A 23990-nucleotide genomic window follows, 5' to 3' on the forward strand; every position below is an offset into this window, starting at 1 on the left:
GCCGTTGTTCATGCAATACAAGACATAGCTTTCGCAGACGAGGTGTCAAAGTTAGACAAGTCGATGATCCTGCAGCCCTCCTATCAAAAACCGTTTCGTAAACTTATATCTGCAATATTTTCATCGTACCAATTGCCACGGTGGTCCGCGCGCACTTGTAGGCATTCTGTGCCAACAAATTTGGTTGATAAACGCGTGTGTGCATTGTTTCCGGTACAAACCCATTTTAGCCAACCAAATAATGGGAAATTTTACCCGCTGATCGGCTACATGGTTGTAGGCCGTTCGAAGTTAGCGAAGTGGACTTCTGCAGCCCAATTCCTGTCTCGTTGGGAATACGTGGCAGAGCCCCGGTTAAAATGTACGTGGCGGTGTTTATTTGTTTTACGTCCAAGGCTGTACATATTGACCTCATCACTGATCTGAGTACTAATTCGTTTTTAATGTGTTTATCCAGATTTGTTGGTCGCCGTGGACCTGTCAATCGCATCCATTGCGACAATGGAACCAATTTTGTGGGTGCGGCTCGCAAGGTGGAGGAATTCAAAGCCAGCTTCAACTCCAACAAAGATGGCATTGTGGAGTACGCAGCGACAAAAGGGATCACGTTCGTCTTCATCCCTCCGAGAGCGCCGCATTTCGGCGGCCTGTGAGAGGCGGCCGTAAAGTCGGCCAAAACGTTGCTGCTCATGGCAATAGGCGGCGCACTTCTACGGCAGGACGAGTTAACAACGGTTCTGGTGGAGGTAGAAGCAGTGCTCAACTCGCGTCCAATCGTCGCGGACAGCGCAAATCCCAACGATGGGGAGGCCATCACACCAACGCATCTGATCGTCGGAACAACGCCCGTAGCGCTGCCATCAGATTCAACACAGCTCGTGGCAGACAGCAAGTTAAGTTACTTGCAACGTTGGCAGCTAATCTCCGCCATAAAGCATCGATTCTGGGCAGATTGGTCGAAGGACTATCTACTGAGCTTTCAACAATGTCACAAGTGGTCCAGAGACAGGAGCAATCTGGAGGTCGGAACAGTCGTGATAGTGCACGACGACAACGCTCCGCCTCAAGAATGGATGCTGGGGATCGTCGAAGAAACGGTACAAGGCGCCGATGGCAAAGTGCGTGTAGCAACAGTCCGCACTAAGGCCGGGCTGTTTAAACGAGCAATCCACCGACTGGCCCCACTACCAAATGCAGTTTCTTGAATACCTGCGGTCCTTCAACGCGCCCGATGTTAAGGTAGTTCAGCAGATATAGTTTGGAATTATTAATTATAAGTTTAATGATGTCGAAATATTGCCATAGTTCTGAGTCTGCCTTATGCACCTATAACATGAGCATAAAATGTTAAGTTGTCTGCGCACAGCTCTCTCGCGCTGTTATTGCTCTCGCGCTCTCACGGGCTAACATAGCGCCCACACCAAATTTGAAGTTGGGCTTAAGCTATATTTAATGAAATAAGTTGAAATAAGTTCAGTTGTCCCATTTGGGAACAATCCAAGTGAAGTGTAGCAAATCATAGCAGCCAGTCTGCCAACAAATCTCCACTGGATCGATTCGCTTTTGCCCACCGGCAATTTCCCTTGTTCCTGTTGAACAATTGTTGTCTTCTGGAGGAACAACATTGTTCATTTATATGAGTATGTTGTACAGTTTATAAGTCACCAATTTCTAAAAACTGCTGGCCCTTAATAGTACTATCACATACACTCTTCAACACAGACAGTTTCTTATGCGTATTGCTACTATTTCCCCTCTTTTCGTATCTCTATATCATTCTCGCTCTGTCTTTCTCTCAGTCAACCGAAATTAAGTTTAACAGGCGGTGGGTTCTTAAAAAAGAAATGTTTTGAAAATAATTGAATTGTTGGAGAGAGCTTTCTTGCATTTTCAAATATATATCTAAGTATTTTTTCGCTTATGGCCAGCAATTTAGTTAGAGCTTTGACTTGGCATTGCGTGCATGACTTTGCTGATAATTTGTAACAAGTATATTTAGATTTCATCGAAGACAAAACTGCTGACAAAATCGTTATGTAAGTTTATTTTATTATACTTTCGTATATACCATTTCTTGCATTTTAGAACACCCAATTATTGCCACGGAAATGTATTAAAAGTGATTATTACAATAAAAATATTTATTTATAACCACATGCACTGTTCGTATGCACCTATCTCTATATACATTCATACACAGAATAAAACAAGTGGAGAAGCTAAAGTCGGGTGTCCCGACTTTGAAATACTCTGTCCCTATGTATGTATGTGTAGAATAACTACAGAAAATGAATTAATTGTGTGTATTCGTGTCTGTGTCAGCATGTATGCAGCACAAAGTTCAACCAAAGGAGCGGCAACATCAACACTACACTACTACATTTTATGTACAGAGTATAAAAAACAAACTTGACCTGTCTAGTGCTCAGGGGAACCTGAATACCAAGTTTGGTAATTCTAGCTCTTGTACTTTCTGAGATCCTTGAGCTCATACAGACGGACATACGGATATGGCTATATCGACTTGTCTTGTCATCCTGATCAATAGTATATATGTATACTTGGTGGGGTCTGCCACGACTCCTTCTGTGCGTTACATACAATCGGACAAAACGAAACTACTCTTGGGTAGTTTTAAATATTTTTTATGGGTATTTAATAATTGACCTGCTCGACTCTAGCATTCCTTTCTTGTTTTACTTGCAGAACGTGAAAATGGTGAACGAAGTGAACTTACCAACTGCTGATGCTGGTAGTGACTCCCTTAGTGAGGTTTGTACATATAGTATTTATTTATGTATATACATATGTATGTACATATGTATGTGTGTGTGTGTAATCAGCATAATCTTTATTTTCGTAGCGCTTGGAAGCCTCCAATCGGCTACTGCAAGAAATGCAGGCAGAGCACCGACAGTTGCTGATAGAGATGGAAACATTGAGAGCACGTGCTGCAGAACTTACCCGTTTAAATGTGCAGCAGCAGGCGCAGTCGAACAAAGAACAGCAACCAACCCAAGCACAAATTTCCACAACAGATGCTATTGTTCCTACACCGATAATACAGAGAGCTGAGACAGAACCCGCACAAGCATGGGACGCCCAAATAGACCATGAAGAAGAAAATGAAATCACGGACGACAAGAAGGAAACGGCCAGTTATTTACAGGAAAAATTAAATGAAATATCAGCCCTTAAGGCGCAATTCAAGCGCGTGCAGCATATAGTGGATACCACTAATGTTATTGAAAAACATATAGCCACAAAAATCACACAGGCGGCGCCTTCAATAATTGAAGCTGAGTGTGCAACGGAAGCTCAGCCATGTTCTGTACCAGTCGTTGCAGCATCTCCAATGACTCGTCCGGTAACGGACAATGCGGAGTTGCTCAGCATAATGTTAAATACATTTACAGACTTTACAAGTGATTTGCGTGGACATGCCGAATGTTTGCGCGCAGAGCGGGATCGTATAAAAACCCTAAAGGAAGACATCATACGTCAAAGGCAAAAGAAATAGCTGGGTACAATCATAAATAAGATGTAAAGCGCGCGTCGAGTTTCCTCCGCGTTGGCAGCACTCTGATAGAATGCAGCCCTGGTCTAAAAATATCGATAAGGGCTATTAGCAGACGGTCTTGACTGTAGTGCACAAATAATTACCTGCAGTTGCAATTTGAACGCCGTTCGGAGAACATCTACTCGAGTGCTTAAAGTACAAGTGAACTAATAGCAAGAAATTGCTAAAAGGGGGGAGAAAAAAAAAAAAATAACTGAAAACTTTGCAACTCACTCTAAGAAAATAAATAAATAAAATTAATTTACTCCTAATTTTGATAGCTGATTTATAAATACTTGATAAATAGTTTGAAATATAAATCAAGTGTAATCCCATTCACATCCACAACAGTGTGTAGGTACCGGCTGGCAGTGGATTAAGGCGAGCTACTATGGCAAGCAGGAGTAGAGCTGGACGTTCACTCGGCAGCACGGAGACGAGGGGGCCTATATCCCGTCGCATTACTCCTAACATTTTTAAAAAGAAGGAGGGTACAGATACAGGTCGGATGTCTGGAGCAAAAGCGGGAAAAAATGACGCGCCAACAAAAAGCGCGGCAAAGCTCAAAACGGTAAATCACAGCATTTCGGAGGAAGTCAAGAAGAAAGATAAAGAGGAAGACTCAAGTAAGTCAGTTAATTCGGAGACAAATGGTTTAAAGGAAAAAGAAGAAGAAGTGGGAAAAAAAAGCGTGAGTAAAAACAATTATTGGAATAACTTTCATTATGAAGAGGCTCATAAAGGCCCTTATGTGGTTTATGTTGACAAGGCTTGTGAAGTCGGGTTGAGAAAAGCCATAAATCAATTTGAACTCACGGAACTGCTATGCTCCAAGAAGATTGAAGGTATCGAAGAGATAATGAAAATAGGGTATGGCAGGTGCAAAATTATTTGCCATTCGGCCGAGAGTGCGAATGAGCTGGCGTCATTGCAAGTGCTTGCAGACCGTGGTTTTGTGCCTAAAATATTTAGGCATTTCATAGCCAAGGCAGGCATTTTGTTTAATATCCCTACGCATATGTCTAACGAGCTACTGATGGAGCTCTTGTCAGCGGATATTCCAATATCGCAGGTGGAAAGAATCTTTAAAAGAGACTCGAATTCAAAGAATCTGGTCCCCACTATGAGAGTCAAAGTTTGGTTTAAGGGACACCAGCTTCCCAAAGAAATTAAATTTCTTTACACAAAGGTGGAGGTGCACCCTTATATTGAGTTTCGGCAATGCTTCCGTTGCCAGCGCTTCGGCCATATGGCCAAGCATTGCAAGGGAGCCGCGCGGTGCTTCAAATGCGGCATGGAGCACGAGAAGGGAGTTATTTGTTCAGCCATTGCATGCGCAAATTGTAAAGGGGAGCACATGGCTACAGCTCCACAGTGCCCAGCAAGGCAAAAGGCGTATGCAATACAAAAATGTATGGCTGTAGAAAATCTCTCTAAGCAGGAGACTAGGAAAAAATTTCCATCTCTATTCGAGAGAGGGGTTCCAGAATTGGCAAATTTGAGGGAGTTCCCACATTTAAAGAAGCAAGTCGACAAGTCGGGCACCCGCGTGCACAATAATTCAGATGTGGCAAGAGAGGTGCATGCCATATCGCCTTTCGCCGAAGTGGCCAAGAATGGAGGGGGGAACGCCTCAAAACAGCCAAAGCAGAATAAAAATCCGGTTAGAAATGAAAATCGCAATTCGGTCATAGACTCATTGGTCTCAAACGAATCCTTGCTGCAGGAAAAGTTTGTTTGGCTGGGGAAAAAGATTCTGGGCTCCTTAACGGATCAGAATAACAATAATGGAGCTGGCCCCCCAAGAATATTCTGGGAAGAAATAAGGGACTTCATAAACGCCACGAACGCAGAGCTAGACGCCAATTCAATCAGAAACGCGTCGGCTCTGGCAAATAATAATTAATATGAAGATCCTACAGTATAACATTCAAAGTTTGACTTTCAACAACAACAAACAGCTTTTAAATATGTTCCTTATAAATAATAACATTGACGTGGCAATTCTTGCAGAAATTTGGGTGAGAGATAACTCTGAATGCAGCATTCCGGACTTCAATTTCTACGGAAAACCAAGAGAGGATGGATATGGTGGAGTAGGAATCTATGTCAGGAAAAACATAAAATTCAAAATTATTAATATACAAAACTGCCTGGAGTGTATAGGAATACAAACACTCAACCTACAAAAGAACATAAACCTATTTGGCATATATGCAGCTCCTTCGACACCAATCTCCAACATAAAAAATGGAGTTAAGGACATTTTCGCGTTCGCGGCCTCTCTGAACAAGGCATCCCTAATTAGCGGAGACTTCAATGCTAAATCTACCACATGGGGTAGTCCTACTAGTGACAGTAAGGGACACAGCATTGAACGGGCCGCCGCGGACTCCGGTTTTATATGCTTAAACAATGGCTCTCCAACTTTTTCTCGTGGTCCAGGTCACGGGTCAGTCTTGGATCTGACCTTCTGCAACTTCAGAAGCCAGGAAGTAAGATGGCAGACTTTAAGCTGCAAAATATCCAAAAGTAATCACCTGCCGGTCATGATCCAGCTGGACCCATTAACCACAACAACTAATCACAAAAAAGTACTGCACAATAGAATCGCAAGGGTATTCTCTAACAGTGAGTTCTCAGATCTGGACACACTCAATGGCAATGTTCGCTCAATTATCAAAGCGAACACCGTTACAATACCCAGCGACAACAAATACGTGCCGAAGAAGTGGTGGGATGAAGACGCAAACAGGCTGTTCCGCCTTAGAAATGCGAGCAGAAGGAAATTTTACTTTTCCAAAAAACTATCAGATGCGGAAAAATTAATGGAGGCGGAAACAAAACTGCAAAGCCACATTAAGAACTGCCGTAGAATAAATTTTACCAATTTCTTGAGCGATATCACGTCAACGCAGTCATTGTGGAGTGGTGCCAAGCATTTAAAGTTTTACAAACAAATAAAAAAGACAGCAAATACATGGTCCAAAGAGGAAGACGAGGAGTTTTTACAAATAGTAAAAGACACACCAGGCACATCAAGCAATCCACCACAGAGACTGTCTCAAACAACCCAAAATATCACGCCAAACAGTTCCTTAGATTTTGAGGACTTCATTTCTTTTTTGAATACAAGAAGCCCAGCATCGGCATGCGGTCTGGATGGCATATCATACCGGATGCTGCAGATTTTACCTAACGCCAAGAAAGTCCATATATTTAAAATACTGAACGGCATATGGCTCAAAAGGATCATACCGGAATGCTGGAGACATATACGTCTGGTTCCGGTTCCAAAAAGGAACGCAGATACCGCACTTATACAAAATCACAGGCCGATCTGCCTTCTGAGTTCACTTTTTAAATCAATTGAAGGAATAATTAAAATTAAATTTGAAGTTCACATCGCCGGCCGAAGCTTACTGCCGGACAGATCGTACGCTTTTAGGAAAAACCGATCAACCACCCTATGCATCAACGACCTGGTAAACAAGATTCAATGCCTAAAAGCCGAAGGCTTCCAGGTGGCAGCGGCATGTCTGGACCTGCAAAAGGCGTTTGATTGTGTAGATATCGATATCTTGGAATACAAGCTGAATTGCATGGAGTTCGATATGCACCAAGTTCAATGGATAATTTGTTTTCTTCGAAGCAGATTCCTTATAAAGGGCTCTAGCAAGGTGGAGATAAATAGAGGAGTCTGCCAAGGCAGTTGCCTGAGCCCAACTTTATTTAACATATACACGGCAGGGCTCCATAAGGTCAACAACCAAAACTGTCAACTTTTTCAATACGCTGATGACTTTTTCCTGGTGTGCTTTCACAAGAAGCTAGATGATGCCGTAGAAATACTGAGCAACAAGATACAAGAATTCGGAAGAGAATGCAGCGAAATTAATCTGACTTTTAACCCATCCAAGTCAAAGGCCATCCATTTTAGCTCGCACAAAAAGCAACTTAATATTCTATATCAAGGCACTTTCATAAATGAAGTGGAGCAAATCAAGTACCTTGGCCGAATCATCTCGGCTAACAATTCTGCGTGCAGTCATGTCAATCAAGCCATCTCAGAGGCCAACAGAACATGTGCCTTTATTAGGCTGTTAAGCGGCTGCCAATTTGGGGTCAGCCCTAAACAGGGGGTTCTGCTACACAAGGCTTTTTTTAGGAGCAAACTGGAATATGCATGCTCGTCCTTCAGCAATCTGACTAAGGCAGCTCTAGAAAAAGTCACAAGAAGTACAAACCTGTACCTTAGGAAAGCTCTGGGGCTTTTAAAATGCACGCCGGTCCCGGTAATATACCACATGGCGGCTGAGCTTCCTCCCAAATACAGATACAAATTTCTCACAGCCAAGGAATTGGCGAAAGTCTTTGCTTTTAACCTGCCAGCAGGTGACACACTCATGTATGGTCGCGAAATCAACACCAGCTACTCGAAAGTGTACAATGAATTTGCAGACATTTTCAATCGCATAGAAGAAATCCCTTTAAATCAGGACAAGTGCGCCAAAATTAAAGGAGACCTGGATTTCTTCAAGGGCGCTGCGAGAAACAAGAAATCAATAGACACAATAAGCACTCGTCTTATTTTTAATGAAAAGGTTCACTCCCTTAGGCGCGGAGGTTTTAAGCTTTTTTTCACAGATGGATCGGTCACCGTAAATCACTCCAGCTCAGCCTTCTTACATGAGGAGTCAGGGCACATTGAAAGTTTTTTCACGGACAAAATCCTGTCGTCACTCTCCGCCGAACTTTTAGCTATCGATAAGGCACTAGATTTCGCTATTTCACTGGGCATACCACGGGTAGCATTCTTAACAGATAGTAGAGGCAGTGCTCAAATACTGACTAAGCCATCGCAGAACAATTACATAGCTCACAATATAAAGAATAAAATTAATAATTCCAGGATAATGGAGGTAGAAGTGCACTACATACCGGGTCACGTAGGGCTAGAACAAAACAGCATAGTGGATTCGGCAGCAAAGAAAGCACCAACAGAAGGTACGTTCATGACGGTGAAATGGAGCCTGAAGGACGCGGTGTGTACTATATACAGGAGGATTCATCAGGACTGGGAGAGGGAGTACTCCAGCTTTGCTGCAGAAAAGGACAGAAAATACTGCGCACTCTTCCCGGCAACCGTGAACAAGCCTTGGTTTCAGAACGAAAATTGCAAATTAAATCCAAATAATATCAAACTAATGAACAGACTTATATGTGAAAACTCATTCGACAAAGTCACTCTATCGAAAATGCACGTTTTAAATGATAACATATGCAACAGCTGTAACGTCCCTGACAGCGCAACACATGTTATTTTTGAATGCACAAAGCACAACACAGCTCGTCAACGTTACACATCACTAGCAAAATACAACAATGTGCACACTTTTTTCAAGCAAGCGGCCACAGCTGAGTACAATTCACTGGTCAACTTTATAAAAGAAATCAACGTAAAACTTTAAAGACAAGCAAACACTACGAAATAACCCGCGTGGCATTTTCCACTTTACCAATAAGTGGGCGGCCAAATAATCCCACAATACCCAAGGGTATCGTGGTAACTTAAAACCAAAAAAAAAAAAAAAAAAAAAAAAAAAAAAATAATTACCTGAAAATTGTTTGTTTATTGTTTAAAAATTGAAGTGTTCCTTTTATGAAATACAAGACATAGTAGAATACGAAAAGCTGTTGACATGAACATATAAATATAGTATTTCATATTTTGTAAGGAGAAACTTCTTTAATAAAAAAATGCCAATCAAAAGTGAAGCACTGCCGGACAGCGTCACAAGGAGCGGCAATAACAATAGTAAAGTTAATTTAACTAACATACACAAAGCTACTGGTGCTGTGCCTAAGCAAGCGACAGCGTCGAACACGATCCGAACCCGTAGCGGGTGTGGCCTGGTCAAACAACAAGTGCAACAGCAGACGAAACAACTTGAGGTGGAGAGTGGTCAAAACAGCACGGAACCTGTGCAGCCATTGCAGCGAAAGGCATTTAAGACATTAAATGTAAGCCATTGGTAGTCAGGTGTTCTACATTCAGTAGAGCGGCGTGAATTCAGTATTTTTTTCCACCAACAAATCTCTGCTGCTATTCGTTGCGCTCTTATTTAAAAATACATTTAGCAGTGTTGAATTCGTTTCGAAAACATTTGCGAACAGTAATACTTCTGCCTTCGCCAGCGCTGGCTGTATAGCGCATTCGGAATAAACATACATATGCATATAAGAGAGTTCGACAAATGAGAATATTTCGCATAGAGCTACAAGCATAGTACTTATATTAATTTTTTGTTTGAAGGACTTTCTTCTTTCGACGGTGGCGCAACAGCAAGCGTGCATAAGCAACAGCCAAGACGAGCTGCCACCAGCTGCATTAAGCAGTAACTCTAGCCCTAAGGAGCGGCAGTTACGACAGCGTGACACAGCGGACCAAAATTATGACTCGAGTGGTACGTACTAATTTGTTTTACTTTCCACTGTGCATCATGCTCTAAATTTAGCTGCGCATAAAAATAAACACCCACAGTGTTCCATTGACGTTCAAATTCCCACGCAGCTAACTTACTAGACCCGCTAAGTAACAGACTCAAAACTGTTGGCAGCCACCCAGATTGCTCAGATGCTAAAATTGTACACATTGTATTTACGCCATTGAAATTACCTGTTTCTCTTTTTGTCCATTCTCAGACAATTTGCCGGAATTCCAACGCTATTGCTTTCCTGTGAGGCCCGTCCAACGTGTGCAGCATCAGCAGACGCAACCTCAGTTGGCAACAGCACTGCCCTTACGTCAAACTACATCACCGAACGCAACCGTTGGTGTCGTAATACCGAACACATTTAACGGCATCGAAGATCAAACACCAACAGGGCTGCAGATATTGGTTAACAGATTGATAGAAGACTCGCGTCCTGACGCACATGCCACCCGTGCACAAGTAGAAGTACTACGCGCCCTCCTAGGATTGGATGAAAATTGGAACAATAGTGTTCAGCAGCATATAGGAACAGAAATATCAGATGTGAATACACTTCAGAAAATCAGATAATATTATTCAGTAATTAATTCTTACATTCTTCGTAGCAGGTAAACAGTATGGTACATGAAATTAATCCTGCTGGCGACCAAGGCGTTGTGAACTCTACCAGCTTGGAAGATGTCGTTTTAAGTGAGGTATGAAAAATACCACTAATTCATATCTTTTTGTGAAGGATTCATTTTAAATATGTATAAAGGGTTGCTAACTAGAATATTTTAATTAGTGGTAGGATTAGTTGTTCGCTAAAATGACTATGCTATAAAAAAAATTATCAATTGGTTTTTTCCCCTTATACCCTTCCCTATGTTAAAGGTGAGCGACAATCGCGCCCAATCAATACAATCATTACATAGTGTTGTGGAAACCCCCACACCTGGAGCGACTCCTGAAGCTACCCCTAGTTTCGAAGAGTTAGAGCAACGTCTAGAACTCTCAAATCGCAACATGCAGCATCTGCAGAATGAACAGGCCAAATTGTTGCATATTCAAAACCTAGCCAAAACGCACCTCAATGAAATGGAGCAACTACGTCAGCAGGCGGGGAGTATCCAAACCACAGGTGCTGAGGGTACGCCCAACTATGAATCAGTACATCAAGTGCAGGATGATATGGCCAGCCTAGTCGGACGCATGAAAAATTTAACCGTATTTATACATAGTCAAAACGAACTGAGCAATGTACTGGGAGATGATGGCCCGGAGATCATTGCCGAGCAGCAGGCGCTGCAGCAAAAACTTGAAGCATTACGTGCGCAACGTGAAGATATGCGAAATTTGGTAGACGAACTTAATAATATTAATCGTACGGCTAAGGAGACTGCAGTAACCATGCGCAGTAGCTTGGAATCGGTAGACCAGGAACGGTTGTCAGAGGAGGGAAATGAAGTAAACCCCGTAGAGTCTAAAGAGCGCACTGTGCCCGTTGAGTATCAACGAAATGTGCCCATTTTACGTCAAGAGGCCGCGAACGCAGCGCAGCGAGCTCTGCAGGCTCAAGCCCTTATCAATCAAAAGACGGCCGACATTGATGCACTGAAATCCCAAATGGCACGATTAAAAAGCATGCTGAATACAGTCAATCAGATTGATGATAGCACGCCCTGTATTGGTCAAACTTTAGACAACACTCGTCATAGCAGCACAGAGAATCAGCTACCTGCTAATAAGAGTGGGGAGATTTTACAACGTGTGCATGCACTTAACGATGTGACTTCAGAACTTCGAGCCGAAGCGGCCAATCTGCAACATGAGCGCGATCGCATATTAGCGCTGAAAGCGGAAGTCGAGCGACGCAAGCATCAGGCTGCTTCGGCTGCCCAGTTGGGTGAACAGGCACTGCAACGCAACAGCCTGACACCCACTCCCACACTGGCGTCTCACCAGACATCAGAACGTCCGAAAACACCATCCCCTACGCGGGAAGAACTGCGCGCTCAATGTGAGCGCCTCAAGAAGCAGTACGAACAAAAGCAGCGTGAGTATGAGGCACGCTATAAGACGACCAAAACGCAGACAAATCGCCAGAAACATTATACAAATACTACTTCCGAGGCAGATGATGAATGTAACGACGACACTGACAGCGGTAAATATTTTAATCATGCACGCACTTCGTCTTCGGCGGCTACTTTGAAGCGTGTGCCCTCAACGGCGACTGTGGTGGAACAGCAACGCAACCATAGTAAAAAATCTCAGTCGCTTCCCCATAACGAGGACGATCTAAATGTTACCATGGATAGCCTTTCACTTGGAAATGATAGCCTTCAGTCCGGTAGCACGCGTATGCAGTACATGCCACCGCCAATGGCACCAGTTCAGGCCAGCTGGGGTAGGTAAAAAATGTACAATTTTTCTCAATGTTATTGACAGACTTTCTAAGCAGCTACCCACAATGCGAACAACACTTGGCAGGCGCAGCCCATGTTCGGCCAAACAAGACCACATTCTTCTAGCAATGGCGGCGAGTATTTGGCCTACCCATCCTCAAATGCATCCACCGCCACGCAGGCTCAGCCCGGAGGCAGTAACTCAGAGTCCGTGCTGTTGCAGCAATTTATGCAAACCCAGCAAATGCTCATAAATTCAGTTTGCCAGTGCAACCAGTCGCTCTGGCACCAACAGCGTGAGATTGACAATCTCAACAATCTAATTCATGTGGTAAGTTTAATTAATACTTGAACTCCAATTAGGAATATCCTTTATATTATATCTTAGAATATACCGCTGCTTGCTTAAGTGATTTTTTTCAACATAATAGATCTGTATTTATAAGTTTAAAATGTGTTAAATTGGTGTATCTTAAATCAATATAAAAAACATCTTGACGAGTTCGAAAATTTACTTACGAAAATGAAATTACTTCAGAACACAAATTTTATATTAATTATGAATCTAGTATTTAGATTGGGATAACAGCCTTCTGTCCAGATATAGTGGTCCGATCCGACCGGTAAATGATCTACTTACAAGAATTATAACCCTATGAGCTTAAAGTTAAAAAATTTAAAATTTGCATAGAAACATATAGACGGACTGTAGAGGTTCGTAGAATCAAACTGATAACGCAGTAATTTATTTTTGCAGCAAAAAAGACCTCTCTGACCCATTTCTTTAAACAATGTGGAAATTAAATAATTTTGTTCGAATTACACTAAATATATTTATAACCTACAGCTTCAGGATCGAGTCAATGCTGCAAATGATCAAAGCTTTGGTCTTCGGTCCGAGTCCGTGCCGCCGTCCAGCTTGACCGTTGCAGCCGGCCTAAATAGCATGCCAAACAATCTGTGCATGGATAGCAATCGGGCCCAGTCAGAACAGCTCTTCAGTTTTGGGGCCCATAACAGCGCGTTCTCCAATTACCAACAGCGCCATCGAAATGTATCTATTTATCATCAAGCCAACCTAAACAACTCGGCACCACCACCCCCACCGCCACCTCCGCCATCTGTGCCTGCAGCCCAGACTGTGGGACCTGTCCTGTCGCCGCCAACGCACTTCAACAACGAGATACCACACTCGCCGCCCTCTTACCGCACGAATCCGGGTCCTATTTTTATGAATCATCACAATAACACAATTCACCAAAATAATGCAAATCTTCGCACACAAAACCAACACGCGAACAATGTGCCACTGGATATTTCGGCAACACCAGCTGCTTTGAACAATCAAGTTCCACCGGGCAATCGAGCCAACAACTATTGGGATAACTTTAGAAGGTAAAGCTATTGCATAAATGGTGGTGGTCAAGTTAGTATAATTTAAACGTTGCGGCGGATGAGTGACACAAAACACTCTGTAAATTTTTTGTGTGTCGCTCATAATAAATCAAAGTCAAATGTAAATCTTCAAACTTTGAATTGTAACATAATAATTTTGTACCCTGTTTAAGAATTTATTAGGTTCGTGAAAATAAATTGGATACGCAAAAAGAAGTATCTACGATGCCATATATTCATGATCAGCATGATGAGACAAATCGATATAACCATGTCCGTCCGTCTGTGTGAATAATACCCTTGTGCAAAGTATGTAACAGGCAGGATCCATTTCCAACCCCATAAAGTATATATATTCTTGATCAGCATGATTAGAGAAATCGATCTAGACATGTCCGTCCGTCTGTCTGGATGAACGCTTGGATTTCTGGACCAAACTTGGTATGCATGTGGTGTTCCTAGTCTATACGAGTTTATTTTATTTTTTTGATTTTTGGGAGAGGGTCCCAACTTTTGATTCCAATTTCATCCAAATCAGTTAATTCTAAGAAAAGATATTTGGGAAACAATTTTTCTCCAGTACTGCGTCCACTAACTGCAGCATACACTTCGCTCTTCTCCTTCGTTTTGCTTCTGCTAGAGACGCATATAACTCAGTGTAGGAAGCTTGTCTGGGTACAGGGTATTTTACTCGATTGTAGCGTTCTCTCTTGTTTTTTTTTTTTACTTTTTCATTACTAACCACAATTACTAAAACCAGATTTAATACACTTTTTCTGCGGTTCTCAATCATTATTTAAAAAATATCGGTAATTCCTAAAACAGTTTTACTCAACAAATTTACGCCAGTACTACGCCCCAAGCCCTAAAAGCGGCATGATTTTGTTTCTCTGCAATTAGATGTAAAACATTCTATATAGAAAAACACAAAGGCGTAAGTTTTTAACATATTTCAATGTCGGGCATCCGTTTATATTTATTTCTGTTTTTTGGTAAGTCCATTTATTATCAGCTCTGACTCAAATATATTGAGTTCTAATAGTCTGCACGATTTCCTTGTACTAACTAAATAATACAACCGATTTTAAGCTGACTTCATTTTTTTAACAGTGTTCTCCTTTAAAAATATGATTAGAGCTCAAACTATGTTCATACATATGTTTGTAAATACTTGTACTTAAAGCATAAGATTACTTATATGTTCTGCTAAAGTTATGTACATGCCTAGTTAATTTTAACTACTAATCTTGTTGTATTACATGCTTACGCTAACATTAACTCATAATTTTGCGCTTTGCAGTTACTCGCGTCAGAATTTGCTTTCTATTAATTCAAACAAGAATAATGAGGAGCCCGAATTGGAACAGCAGCAGCTCCACCAATTACAACAACGGGGCACGTACCAGCACTACCAACAGTTGCAACCGTCCCACCCGCGGCGACATTTCCATGAGGTTCATCTTCATGGAACCAGCAACAACTTAAACAATAGTAGGAGTAGCCGGGACTGGCGTGCAGACACGAACAATATGGATGTGGAGGAGGACAACAATCTTGATACCATCATATTTAGCGACGATAGACGTCCAAATCATCGACGCTTGCTACCTAATTTGCGCGATGCTGATGCAAATGCGCATCAGCAGGTCTCTTCCAATTCACTAAACATGAATATAAACTATGGTAACAGTCCGCTATACCAGAGAAACAAGGTGCCGGCCAAGCCGACAACATCAGTTGTGGCATTGACGCCTCTACAGCAACGGCACCTTCGTTTTAATTTTGATCTACTGCACCAGCAGCATCATCCGCAAAACTTTGATTATGTACCACAATTTGGGATACCGATGCCCGAGGCTAGTATCCCTGTCTACAATTTAACGAACCAGGAGCCGAGCACTGCTGATGAGTCAAATGAAAATGTTTTGGAACAGGCTGAGGACACCGCTTCGGAAGAACTAAATCGAAATTTGTTGGTTAATGCGCTGAAAAATGACAAGTTTACGACTAAGTTTTATGAATCGATAAAGGAGGATGTTTACAGACGCCTTGAGACGCTCTTCGAACAACAGCAACAACAAAAACAAGGCGATATGAACTGTTTGCAGAAGGCGTTGAATCAAGCCCAAGATCAGGGTGCGAACCCAAATGAATTATTGCAGAATGGGAAACTAATAGAGGCAGAACTGGAAATGGACTCGGCAATTAATTCGACTTCAGAGAATACAGGAAAGGGCACGGAAATGGGGTTACCACCGTACGTGGAAAATGATAAGCCAGAAGATGAAAATGATCCGGCAAATCCAATGCGCAATAGGGATGAGGAACATTCACAGACACATTTTGAAGAACCAAGCGTTAAAAACGACGAGGTTAGTTACAGATATCATTGTTGAGGAGTAATTCATTGCAATTCATGTGAATTGGCTTTTTATTTGCAGAAACTTACTAAGACTATCATAGAGGTAAGTACGCCTGCTCCAGCATGCATGTCCCCAATAGAAGTGCGATCCGATCACGAGCTCATCAAATATATTATCAAGAAAATACAACACCAGACCAATAACAACACAACTATTAATGACGCTCAGTTGGCGGAGGTGTCCAAACTGACTGTGACTGCAATCCAGAGCTCAGAGACAGGCTTAGCTGGAATCACTGCTGCAACCAGGCCGGTCATCTCACCCAAACGTATTTATGCCAAGATAAAAAAAATGGATATCCCACGACAACGGAATGAATTTCTGCTTTGGTACGAAAAGTACCTAGAGCAGATGTTTTTGGTAGAACGGCCCAGTACAAGCTATTTTAAGCCAGCGGGGCAGGCTGATTTGATTAAAAAATGTCCAAAGGCGGCGTCTAAGAAACATCCGAAAGAACTGTTACGCGCACAGAATTCGAATGACGCCGATTTGGCTGAAGCGGATCAAAAAGTATCGCCAAATGGTCAAAAGTCTGACGTCGAGTGCGAAAACAAAGAAATTCCTGAAGAAGAGGGGGCAGCAGCGGCCATTAGTTCGATAGAATAGCCGTTTATACTCGTTCGCATTCCAAAAAGCATTCACATACTGCGCCAAAAAATGAAACGCATTTAGAGATATTCGATTCTGGACGACTTTTTTGAGTTATATTTATCATAAAAATTAAAAATCTATCAGATATTGTATTAAACAACTCTGTGACTGGTCAACTGCTCCATCATGCGGTAGTAGCAATAGCGGCTATCGTACTCCATGTCATACCAAAAGTTTACAGCTATGCACTTATGACTCTGTCGCACATGATGAAACCAATAATTGGGCAAGTAGAGCACATCGCCCGCTAGCACACGCACGTGTAACGGACTGGCTTTCGAGTATTCGGGGTATTTAGCCAGATCTGGAGCCAGCGGATCAATACTGACCCACTCAGTCTCGCTCATCAAGGGTTCTATGTAGAACTGACCGCATTTCCTGCGCTTGTACCTGCCGGTGGGGTATTTACGACGTGGCACACAGCAGAGTTGATATGGCGGGAGCAGTATGAAGTCTTTGTGTCCTGAGATGACGCAGTACAGGTTTTCATATGGGTCTTTGTGCATGGAAGTAACGGCTCGCGAATCGCCCATCCAAAAATTAATGGCATCAGGCTCTTTATTGAAGCACTGCTGTGCAAAGGCTAAGTCTTTTACATCGATGTCTTTGGTCAGCTCTGGAAAGTCAAAAAAGTTTGAGTTTTGCTTTTGTATGTAGCACACAGGCCCCGTGGGATCATCAAGTCGCTGAATCAGATGCGATAAGGGCATTTGCGTTTCCAGAGGTAAAACAAAAAATTCCACCCCCGATTCTGTAGCTAAACCATCGGCAAATCCATTTGGCGTAATTGCAACATCTACAAATCGGTCATTTAAGGCTTCCGCGATAAATTTTGGAGTCCATTTTTTTACAGCTTCCCAGTGGCTCACTGCATTGCGTATCACAACAGGCAAGTTTTTAGCGTAATATTGACACGCGAATTCTAAAGCAGTAGGTGGCTCCTGCAACTCAGCTACTTCTGTGCCAACACATAAGTCCTGCGCTTCTTGCAATAAGATTTGTATTCCGGCTTCAAGATTGGCCATGCGATTTTGCTAGTGATGGTCTGTGTTTTAGTCCTGAATAATGCAAGGTCGCATACGACAAGTATCAGCATCTAACTATATTTAGAGTTCGATGTTTTATGTGAGTTAAATTAGCAAAAGCTTTGATACAGTGGAAATGGAAGAAAAGGAATTCTATACATTTTAGAATAGTTTTGTAATGCAGTTTTGCTAATAAATAATTAACATTCTAATACATTTTAACGGTTTGGTAAAAATAGGAATGAAAAGTATATCGAAATGCATTAAAAATGTTTCGAAAAATATCTAAATGTCCGCAAGATGTAAAAAACTTGTCTTTAGCACTAATGATAAAGAATACATACATATGTACTTCGTGGGCACTGCCAAAATAGAGTACTTGTAATAGTGAAAGAAAACCCGCTTTATTAATTTATTTCATATGTATACAGCAGCGTGTAGAAGGTGACTTAAGTTCATATAAATAAAAGTAAATAAATATTGAAAATTAATTTCAGAATTTATGTTCATGGTTATTGCAATTTCACGATATGTATAAAATTCAGAAACCATAATGACCGTTTTATCATTTCACGCATTTTTACTAAGTAGTCTTTTATTATTATTTTGAAGTATATTTCTGTTTCGATCCATATACATACATACATAGATTTAAAAAAAAAATCAATTTCCTAAAGGCGAAGGAAATATATATGTACACAAATGCATATCTTTTATTTTTTCCTTTTTAAATTACATACAAAGTTAAACATATATGCAGTTGCTTAAGCCGCCGTTTAATACTTAGGAATGTGGGAGCAAACTAAAGGGACTATCGATATTTCTTTGTATGGTTTACCGAAGAAAGTATATTTATATTATAAATTATTTGATATTTCCATTAAAATGTGTATTTTGTAGTATACATTTTAAGCATCTCCATTTTTTCATATATAATACTTAATATGCTTAGAAGGCGTAACTAAAACGCGTCGTTGTTTTTAAAGCTGTGAGAGTTTCTCTTGATATATAAACATTTTTTATTTTAAAAATCTCTGTTGGTTTTCTCCCTAATATTAGCTTTTTTTTCTATGGAAATTTAATCTTTTAAAACATTGATACATCGATGTGTTTTTTGCGATGCATCGACCATGCATCGATTTTTTATAAAGAGACATCGATGTACAAGAACATCGATGTTTTTCCTTCGACTGGACAATCTCGTGATTGAAGTACAATAGCTGCAAATTTTGCAGTCTAATTTTCATCTATGCTGATGACGCATAAGATTAGGTTTGGTGGCAGTGTTTCAAAATAAAAATGCAATTAAAAGTGAATTTGCAAAATGTGTTCTCCTACACACATACATATTTCTCTTAACATTTTTGTTATATTAAAATGGCGCGAATGGCAGGTTATCCATTGGGGAACTCGAAAATCTTGGCTGCCAATGTTTCAAAATCGTATATAGTATTTCCGATAGAAAATTCGCAAGAACACGCATAAGATATTTGTGTAAAAGTTATCGATGTATCATTTGTTTGACTTGTTCACCAAAACAGCTGTCGAAAGTGAATCTAAACCAACATATGGCACAGTGTTAATAAAAACATGTTGCACTGGTAAACGGAACATTTTAAATTGTAAACACAAAGTGTTGAGTTTCTTCTCCAAAAAAATTACGAAATTCATAAGCAAAGTCATCATTAATGTAAAATACAATATTAAACATTTAATTGGTGATGGCGATGTTCTTGTAAAAGTGGATGGCCAAAAAACTCGTATCTAAACGTTGCTAAATAACTTAAAACATAAACAATATATTCAGCAATATACTAAATCGACGAGATGAATATCAACGCAGACGACGACGGTGACTTGGTGTTTAACTGCATAGACGAGGCTAAAGCCATTATTAATGATGTAAAGTCTCACGTTGACGAAATTCTAATATCAAACCTCCCCTGCGATGCAACGCACATATATCTAAATATTCGTACTATAGAAGGCACTACATGCTGCGTGCAGGTATCCAGCAGGGGCTTTAAGATCGTATCTTCCTTGTATGATACCGTTAATAAGCAAAAAGAAAACGCAAACCCGGATGAGGATGAAATTTTCGAAACTCCTTACGCTCTGTTGGACAAGATTAGTCCACAGTATGTGGAGTCCTTTGGCAACAAGCTATGCCAACAACTGCGTCAGCTTCAGCAGATGCGCACCGAATTTAACGAGGCGGATGAGGATGATGAAGAGTAGCTACACAGGAGACGTTAACGAGAGACGATAGTCTAATTGCGAGAGTATAGTACTTTATTTTAATGCTTTCTGTATGTGTGTGCGTTTGTATGCAATGTGAACCGTTATAGTATTTATCTTCACAGGATTTACATTTATTTTAAAATACTAGTCCTAAACTTTTAAGCGTTTCAAAAATAAAGATTGTGATTGCAGCTCTAAATCTGTTAGTTTACGCACCACCGGCCCTAGCTGTTGTACATGATCCTTGTATCCTGTGCCGCTGAAGAGATGTTTTTGACCATAAATAACATTCCCATCGAAGTCGTTGACAGGCACGGCAAGGGATTTGTCGACCTGTTGTATGGTAATGTTCAGATGCTCTTCCACCTCTGCTAGAAGATTGGGCTCGTTGTACCAAATGCAGCAGCCGCGCACATCCGTAAGATTGGTGTTGTTGCAATTGCGACCACGTGACTTACACCATTCACCGTGATACCATACCTTTTCAGGCACAGTCGAAACGAGGCTAATGGCCAAACCCATGCGCTCAGCGCGCCCAACTCTCCCAATGCGATGAACATAATTGGTTTTATCGTCAGGCAATGTCATGTTGATCACTGAAATGCAAAACAAGTTTTATTTCAGTTTAGGAGCCAAACATGAAGCAGACACGAAACTTACTGAAAGGCAGCCCAGTAATATCCAATCCACGTGCAGCAACATCTGTACATATCAGAAACTTTACCTTCTCACGCTTAAACATCTCCAAATTCTGTTTCCGCTCTTGGGGCTTACGATCGCCATGTAGGCAGACACAAGAATAGCTCTGGCCGCCCCTTGAGCGCAAAAACTGTTCCAAATTATCACAATCCTGTTTAGTACGACAGAATATGATGGCGCGTTCCATTTTGTGTTCATTTATGGCTCTGAGGCAGTACTCGCCCTTTAGCAGCTTTACCGCCTGTGACTGTGTTTCAGGCGTCCAGTTACTGGGATGCACATTGTCGCGGTCGTGTACACCATCTGTACATAAGGGTTGCCGCAGGTTCTTCCAGGTGCTATCAGTTTTTGGGCAAACCAGACATACCACATGATGCACGGTTTCTGGAACAGCGTCTTCGCCTTTCAGGTCGATCCACGTGGGGAATTTCATTAGTCTTTCGGCCATTTTTTTTACTTCGAAGGCATGGAGCGTAGCAGAGCAAACGATCATCTGAAGGAGTCGTCCATCGGCTGTCATTTTTGGGATTTGTTTATGCAAGCGTTCGATAAGGTCTGTATAACCTTGCTTAAGCAATGCATCCGCCTCATCCAACACGAAAAAACGACAATGAGTGAGCTGTACAAGGCCACTATTGATCAACTCTTCTAGGCGGCCGGGCGTTCCCACCACAATGTGTATACCCTTAAGAAGTTCCTGTTTTTGCAATTCTAGCTTCACACCACCAATAAGCAACAGGGAGCGCACTACGGGATTGGTTAAATACAGCTTAAATTTTTCAATTTGGTTGTAGGTTTGCTCCGCTAGCTCGCGGCTGGGCTCTATTATGATGGCCTGCGGTGCATTGGGAGCAGGTTTTGTAGCGGCTGTATTGGTAGATGGGTTGGCCAATGGATTAGCTTTCGTGTGGTCTGCGCCTGCTTGACACACGGCTAAAAAGCCATTTCCAGGTGGATATTTGAATTCACTTTTACCAAAGTTAAACAACATTTCTGCGTTCTTAAGGACCAATGCTGGATAAAATGTATCATTACGCATGTTATCCGGTATACGAAAAGCCAATCCAAGATGCTGACCATTCTTGGAAAAGGAAACTTCCAGATTATCTAAGTCCAGCATGCAACCTATAGCATCACTTTTGCCGAAAGCTTCGCCGTAATCGTCAAACTGGCGGTTGTTAGATTTTTTGCCTGTGCCACCAAAACCAAAGCCATAACGGCACGTACCTAAGTCAAGATTGGCCTGCTGTGTGGACCACCCTACGCGGCACAGACCCTCATCCGTGACAATTGCCTCAAAATAGAACTTTCCTTTACCGCAAACTCCAGTAGTGGCGCGACAACCATGCCATTCCTTAAACTCGCGAGACTGGCAACGGAGCCCATCAGAAGTAACTGCTAGCAAATTTCCCCGATCGTAGAACGACATTGTCCATGGTGGGGCACTGCCGCCTGTAGAACCACTAGCGGATATGCCCTTTCCTTCTTCCAAGTCACGCAAGGTTTCCCACACAATCTGCAAAATCGGCAAGCAAAATGCCCCTGTTTTTCCAGAACCCGTCTCTGCTGCCATGAGCACATCGCCGCCACCTAGGATAAGCGGAATTGCTTCGGCCTGCACATCGGTGGGTAATCTGCATAATAATGCATACGTTGGCGTACGTGTACGTTGAATTTTGATAAACTACTTACGTCCAATCTAGCTCATCAGTCGCCTTGCCAAGCTCAGGTAGCACACCAAATTCTGTAAATGTTTGCAAATTTAGAATCTTCTGATTAGGATTTCATGAAACTTACCTTCGAATGCAGTCATCGCGTTAATAAACAAATTTACTATCCGACGGCTGTTTAACAATAAATTAATTAAATTATACACAATCGATAAATATTTGTTTCTGTCACTGGCAGGGCTGCCAAATCTGGCTGTTTTATAAGGCCTGTTGCGGGAAAAAATTGAGAATAGCGGGAAGCGGGAATTCTGGATATTTTTTAGAAATGTGTTTGGCTTTTTGCCCGTTTTTTTTTAATTTGGTCACCAGTCACATAAAAACTATAAAAACTGGCTTATTTTTATCGATATTTGCCAATACCCCCACTATAGTTTAAGGCAAATTATCATCTTAATAGCAATAGTGCGCACCAATAGTTAAATGTTAAATTGTAAAATGACAAAGTAATACACCTAATTCTGTTTTTACACGGTTTTGATTTAACACGGTGTGAAAATTAAAAATTGTATATATTGTTACACGACCTTATTCCAAGACACAAATTGAATAAATAAAAGCACACACAGCTGACGAACAACTAAAAACCATTCTTATGTGGGTCGTTATGTACATTATATGTGTTTTGATAAAAATAAACATATATCCTTGTTTTTTCTCTAATTTTAATAGGTTTTAGTATTTTTGCATATAATCAATGTCTTTTTTTACACGGGACTTTTCTGGAACCAATCTACGTGTAAAAACGGAATTATGTACTACCACACTGCCGAGATGCTTGGCTAAAAAGCGAAGAATTCAAGGCTTGGATTCGCAAAGATGACTCGGACGAGCATATGGTTTACTGCAGCTATTACAAGATCACTATCACAGCCACGCTTAGTGATTTGCGCGCTCATGCAACAACAAAGAAGCACACAAGTGCAATGAACGGTTTTATTCAACAACAAAAATAGACTTTGTAATTTTTGACAAAAACTGACAAAACTATGCTGCTTTGAGTACCAATTGCCTAATAATTATTTACGCATGATTGGTACGACCATGTCGTACGAATGCGAATCTCGCAGAACTGAATGAGTTAATGTAAATATCACCTAACAACAAATAAATTTGTAAAACCATAACCCCCCCCTACTTCCTCCCTATGGGGGTTTTCCCGATTTTCCATTCGTATATCTCGGAGACTATAAGACAGACCTAGGAACACCAAATTTTAGTCCAAGATGCCTTATGAATACGCAAAAAATGTCCATTTTGGAATTTTCCTCCCTCCCTTGGAATTTCGAATTCAAATTTGGAAATACCCCCAGTTAGTGATTATGTGGCCGTATGCCAAGTTTCACTATGATAGACCGATTTAACAAGAAGTTATAGCCATAAACA

The 23990-nt window shown here is 41.4% G+C and overlaps 5 protein-coding genes across 7 annotated transcripts; 3 read left to right on the forward strand and 2 right to left on the reverse strand.

The window, feature by feature from the left end:
* Nucleotides 1-1192: 1192 nt before the first annotated feature.
* On the forward strand, nt 1193-3831 carry LOC115624887. The gene is made up of 3 exons (XM_030519734.1): nt 1193-1239; nt 2707-2772; nt 2864-3831. The coding sequence occupies exons 2-3, from the start codon at nt 2716-2718 to the stop codon at nt 3518-3520; spliced, it is 714 nt and encodes a 237-aa protein (XP_030375594.1). The 5' UTR covers nt 1193-1239; nt 2707-2715; the 3' UTR covers nt 3521-3831.
* Nucleotides 3832-9221: 5390 nt separating this feature from the next.
* Nucleotides 9222-17004, forward strand: LOC115624884. 3 transcript variants are annotated; one of them, XM_030519730.1, is made up of 9 exons: nt 9222-9583; nt 9876-10026; nt 10265-10599; nt 10662-10751; nt 10930-12445; nt 12500-12774; nt 13291-13838; nt 15139-16210; nt 16280-17004. In XM_030519730.1, the coding sequence occupies exons 1-9, from the start codon at nt 9320-9322 to the stop codon at nt 16865-16867; spliced, it is 4839 nt and encodes a 1612-aa protein (XP_030375590.1). In that variant the 5' UTR covers nt 9222-9319; the 3' UTR covers nt 16868-17004. The 3 variants fall into 3 exon arrangements, with proteins under 3 accessions (XP_030375590.1, XP_030375591.1, XP_030375592.1); XM_030519731.1 differs by having other exon boundaries at nt 10665-10751; XM_030519732.1 differs by lacking the exons at nt 15139-16210; nt 16280-17004 and having other exon boundaries at nt 9225-9583; nt 13291-13972.
* LOC115624886 (bifunctional peptidase and (3S)-lysyl hydroxylase Jmjd7) lies at nt 16939-17969 on the reverse strand. The gene has a single exon (XM_030519733.1). It carries the CDS (start codon nt 17935-17937, stop codon nt 17005-17007), a length of 933 nt encoding a protein of 310 aa, XP_030375593.1. The 5' UTR covers nt 17938-17969; the 3' UTR covers nt 16939-17004.
* Nucleotides 17970-19262: 1293 nt separating this feature from the next.
* On the forward strand, nt 19263-20377 carry LOC115624778 (GSK3-beta interaction protein). Its single transcript, XM_030519610.1, has one exon. The coding sequence runs from the start codon at nt 19765-19767 to the stop codon at nt 20173-20175; it is 411 nt and encodes a 136-aa protein (XP_030375470.1). The 5' UTR covers nt 19263-19764; the 3' UTR covers nt 20176-20377.
* On the reverse strand, nt 20288-22749 carry LOC115624777 (ATP-dependent RNA helicase Ddx1). The gene is made up of 4 exons (XM_030519609.1): nt 22675-22749; nt 22570-22621; nt 20839-22511; nt 20288-20774 (listed from the first exon to the last, which is right to left on the reverse strand). Exons 1-4 carry the CDS (start codon nt 22688-22690, stop codon nt 20329-20331), a joined length of 2187 nt encoding a protein of 728 aa, XP_030375469.1. The 5' UTR covers nt 22691-22749; the 3' UTR covers nt 20288-20328.
* Between the last annotated feature and the right edge of the window lie 1241 nt (nt 22750-23990).

This window comes from Scaptodrosophila lebanonensis, unplaced genomic scaffold (genome assembly GCF_003285725.1).
Source record: "Scaptodrosophila lebanonensis strain 11010-0011.00,11010-0021.00 unplaced genomic scaffold, SlebRS2 tig00000061-arrow-pilon, whole genome shotgun sequence".
Lineage (NCBI taxonomy): Eukaryota > Metazoa > Arthropoda > Insecta > Diptera > Drosophilidae > Scaptodrosophila > Scaptodrosophila lebanonensis.

Bases quoted from the DNA above. Each gene is read 5' to 3' on its own strand.
- LOC115624887 (XM_030519734.1), top strand. From the start codon at position 2,716: ATGGTGAACGAAGTGAACTTACCAACTGCTGATGCTGGTAGTGACTCC. The intron at 2,773-2,863 runs GTTTGTACATAT...TTATTTTCGTAG, and splicing joins GTAGTGACTCCCTTAGTGAG to CGCTTGGAAGCCTCCAATCG.
- LOC115624884 (XM_030519730.1), top strand. From the start codon at position 9,320: ATGCCAATCAAAAGTGAAGCACTGCCGGACAGCGTCACAAGGAGCGGC. The intron at 12,446-12,499 runs GTAGGTAAAAAA...CTTTCTAAGCAG, and splicing joins ACCAGTTCAGGCCAGCTGGG to CTACCCACAATGCGAACAAC. The intron at 12,775-13,290 runs GTAAGTTTAATT...TATAACCTACAG, and splicing joins TCAACAATCTAATTCATGTG to CTTCAGGATCGAGTCAATGC.
- LOC115624886 (XM_030519733.1), bottom strand. From the start codon at position 17,937: ATGGCCAATCTTGAAGCCGGAATACAAATCTTATTGCAAGAAGCGCAG.
- LOC115624778 (XM_030519610.1), top strand. From the start codon at position 19,765: ATGAATATCAACGCAGACGACGACGGTGACTTGGTGTTTAACTGCATA.
- LOC115624777 (XM_030519609.1), bottom strand. The intron at 22,512-22,569 runs GTAAGTAGTTTA...ATTATTATGCAG, and splicing joins ACTGATGAGCTAGATTGGAC to ATTACCCACCGATGTGCAGG. The intron at 20,775-20,838 runs GTAAGTTTCGTG...TTTGCATTTCAG, and splicing joins TATTACTGGGCTGCCTTTCA to TGATCAACATGACATTGCCT.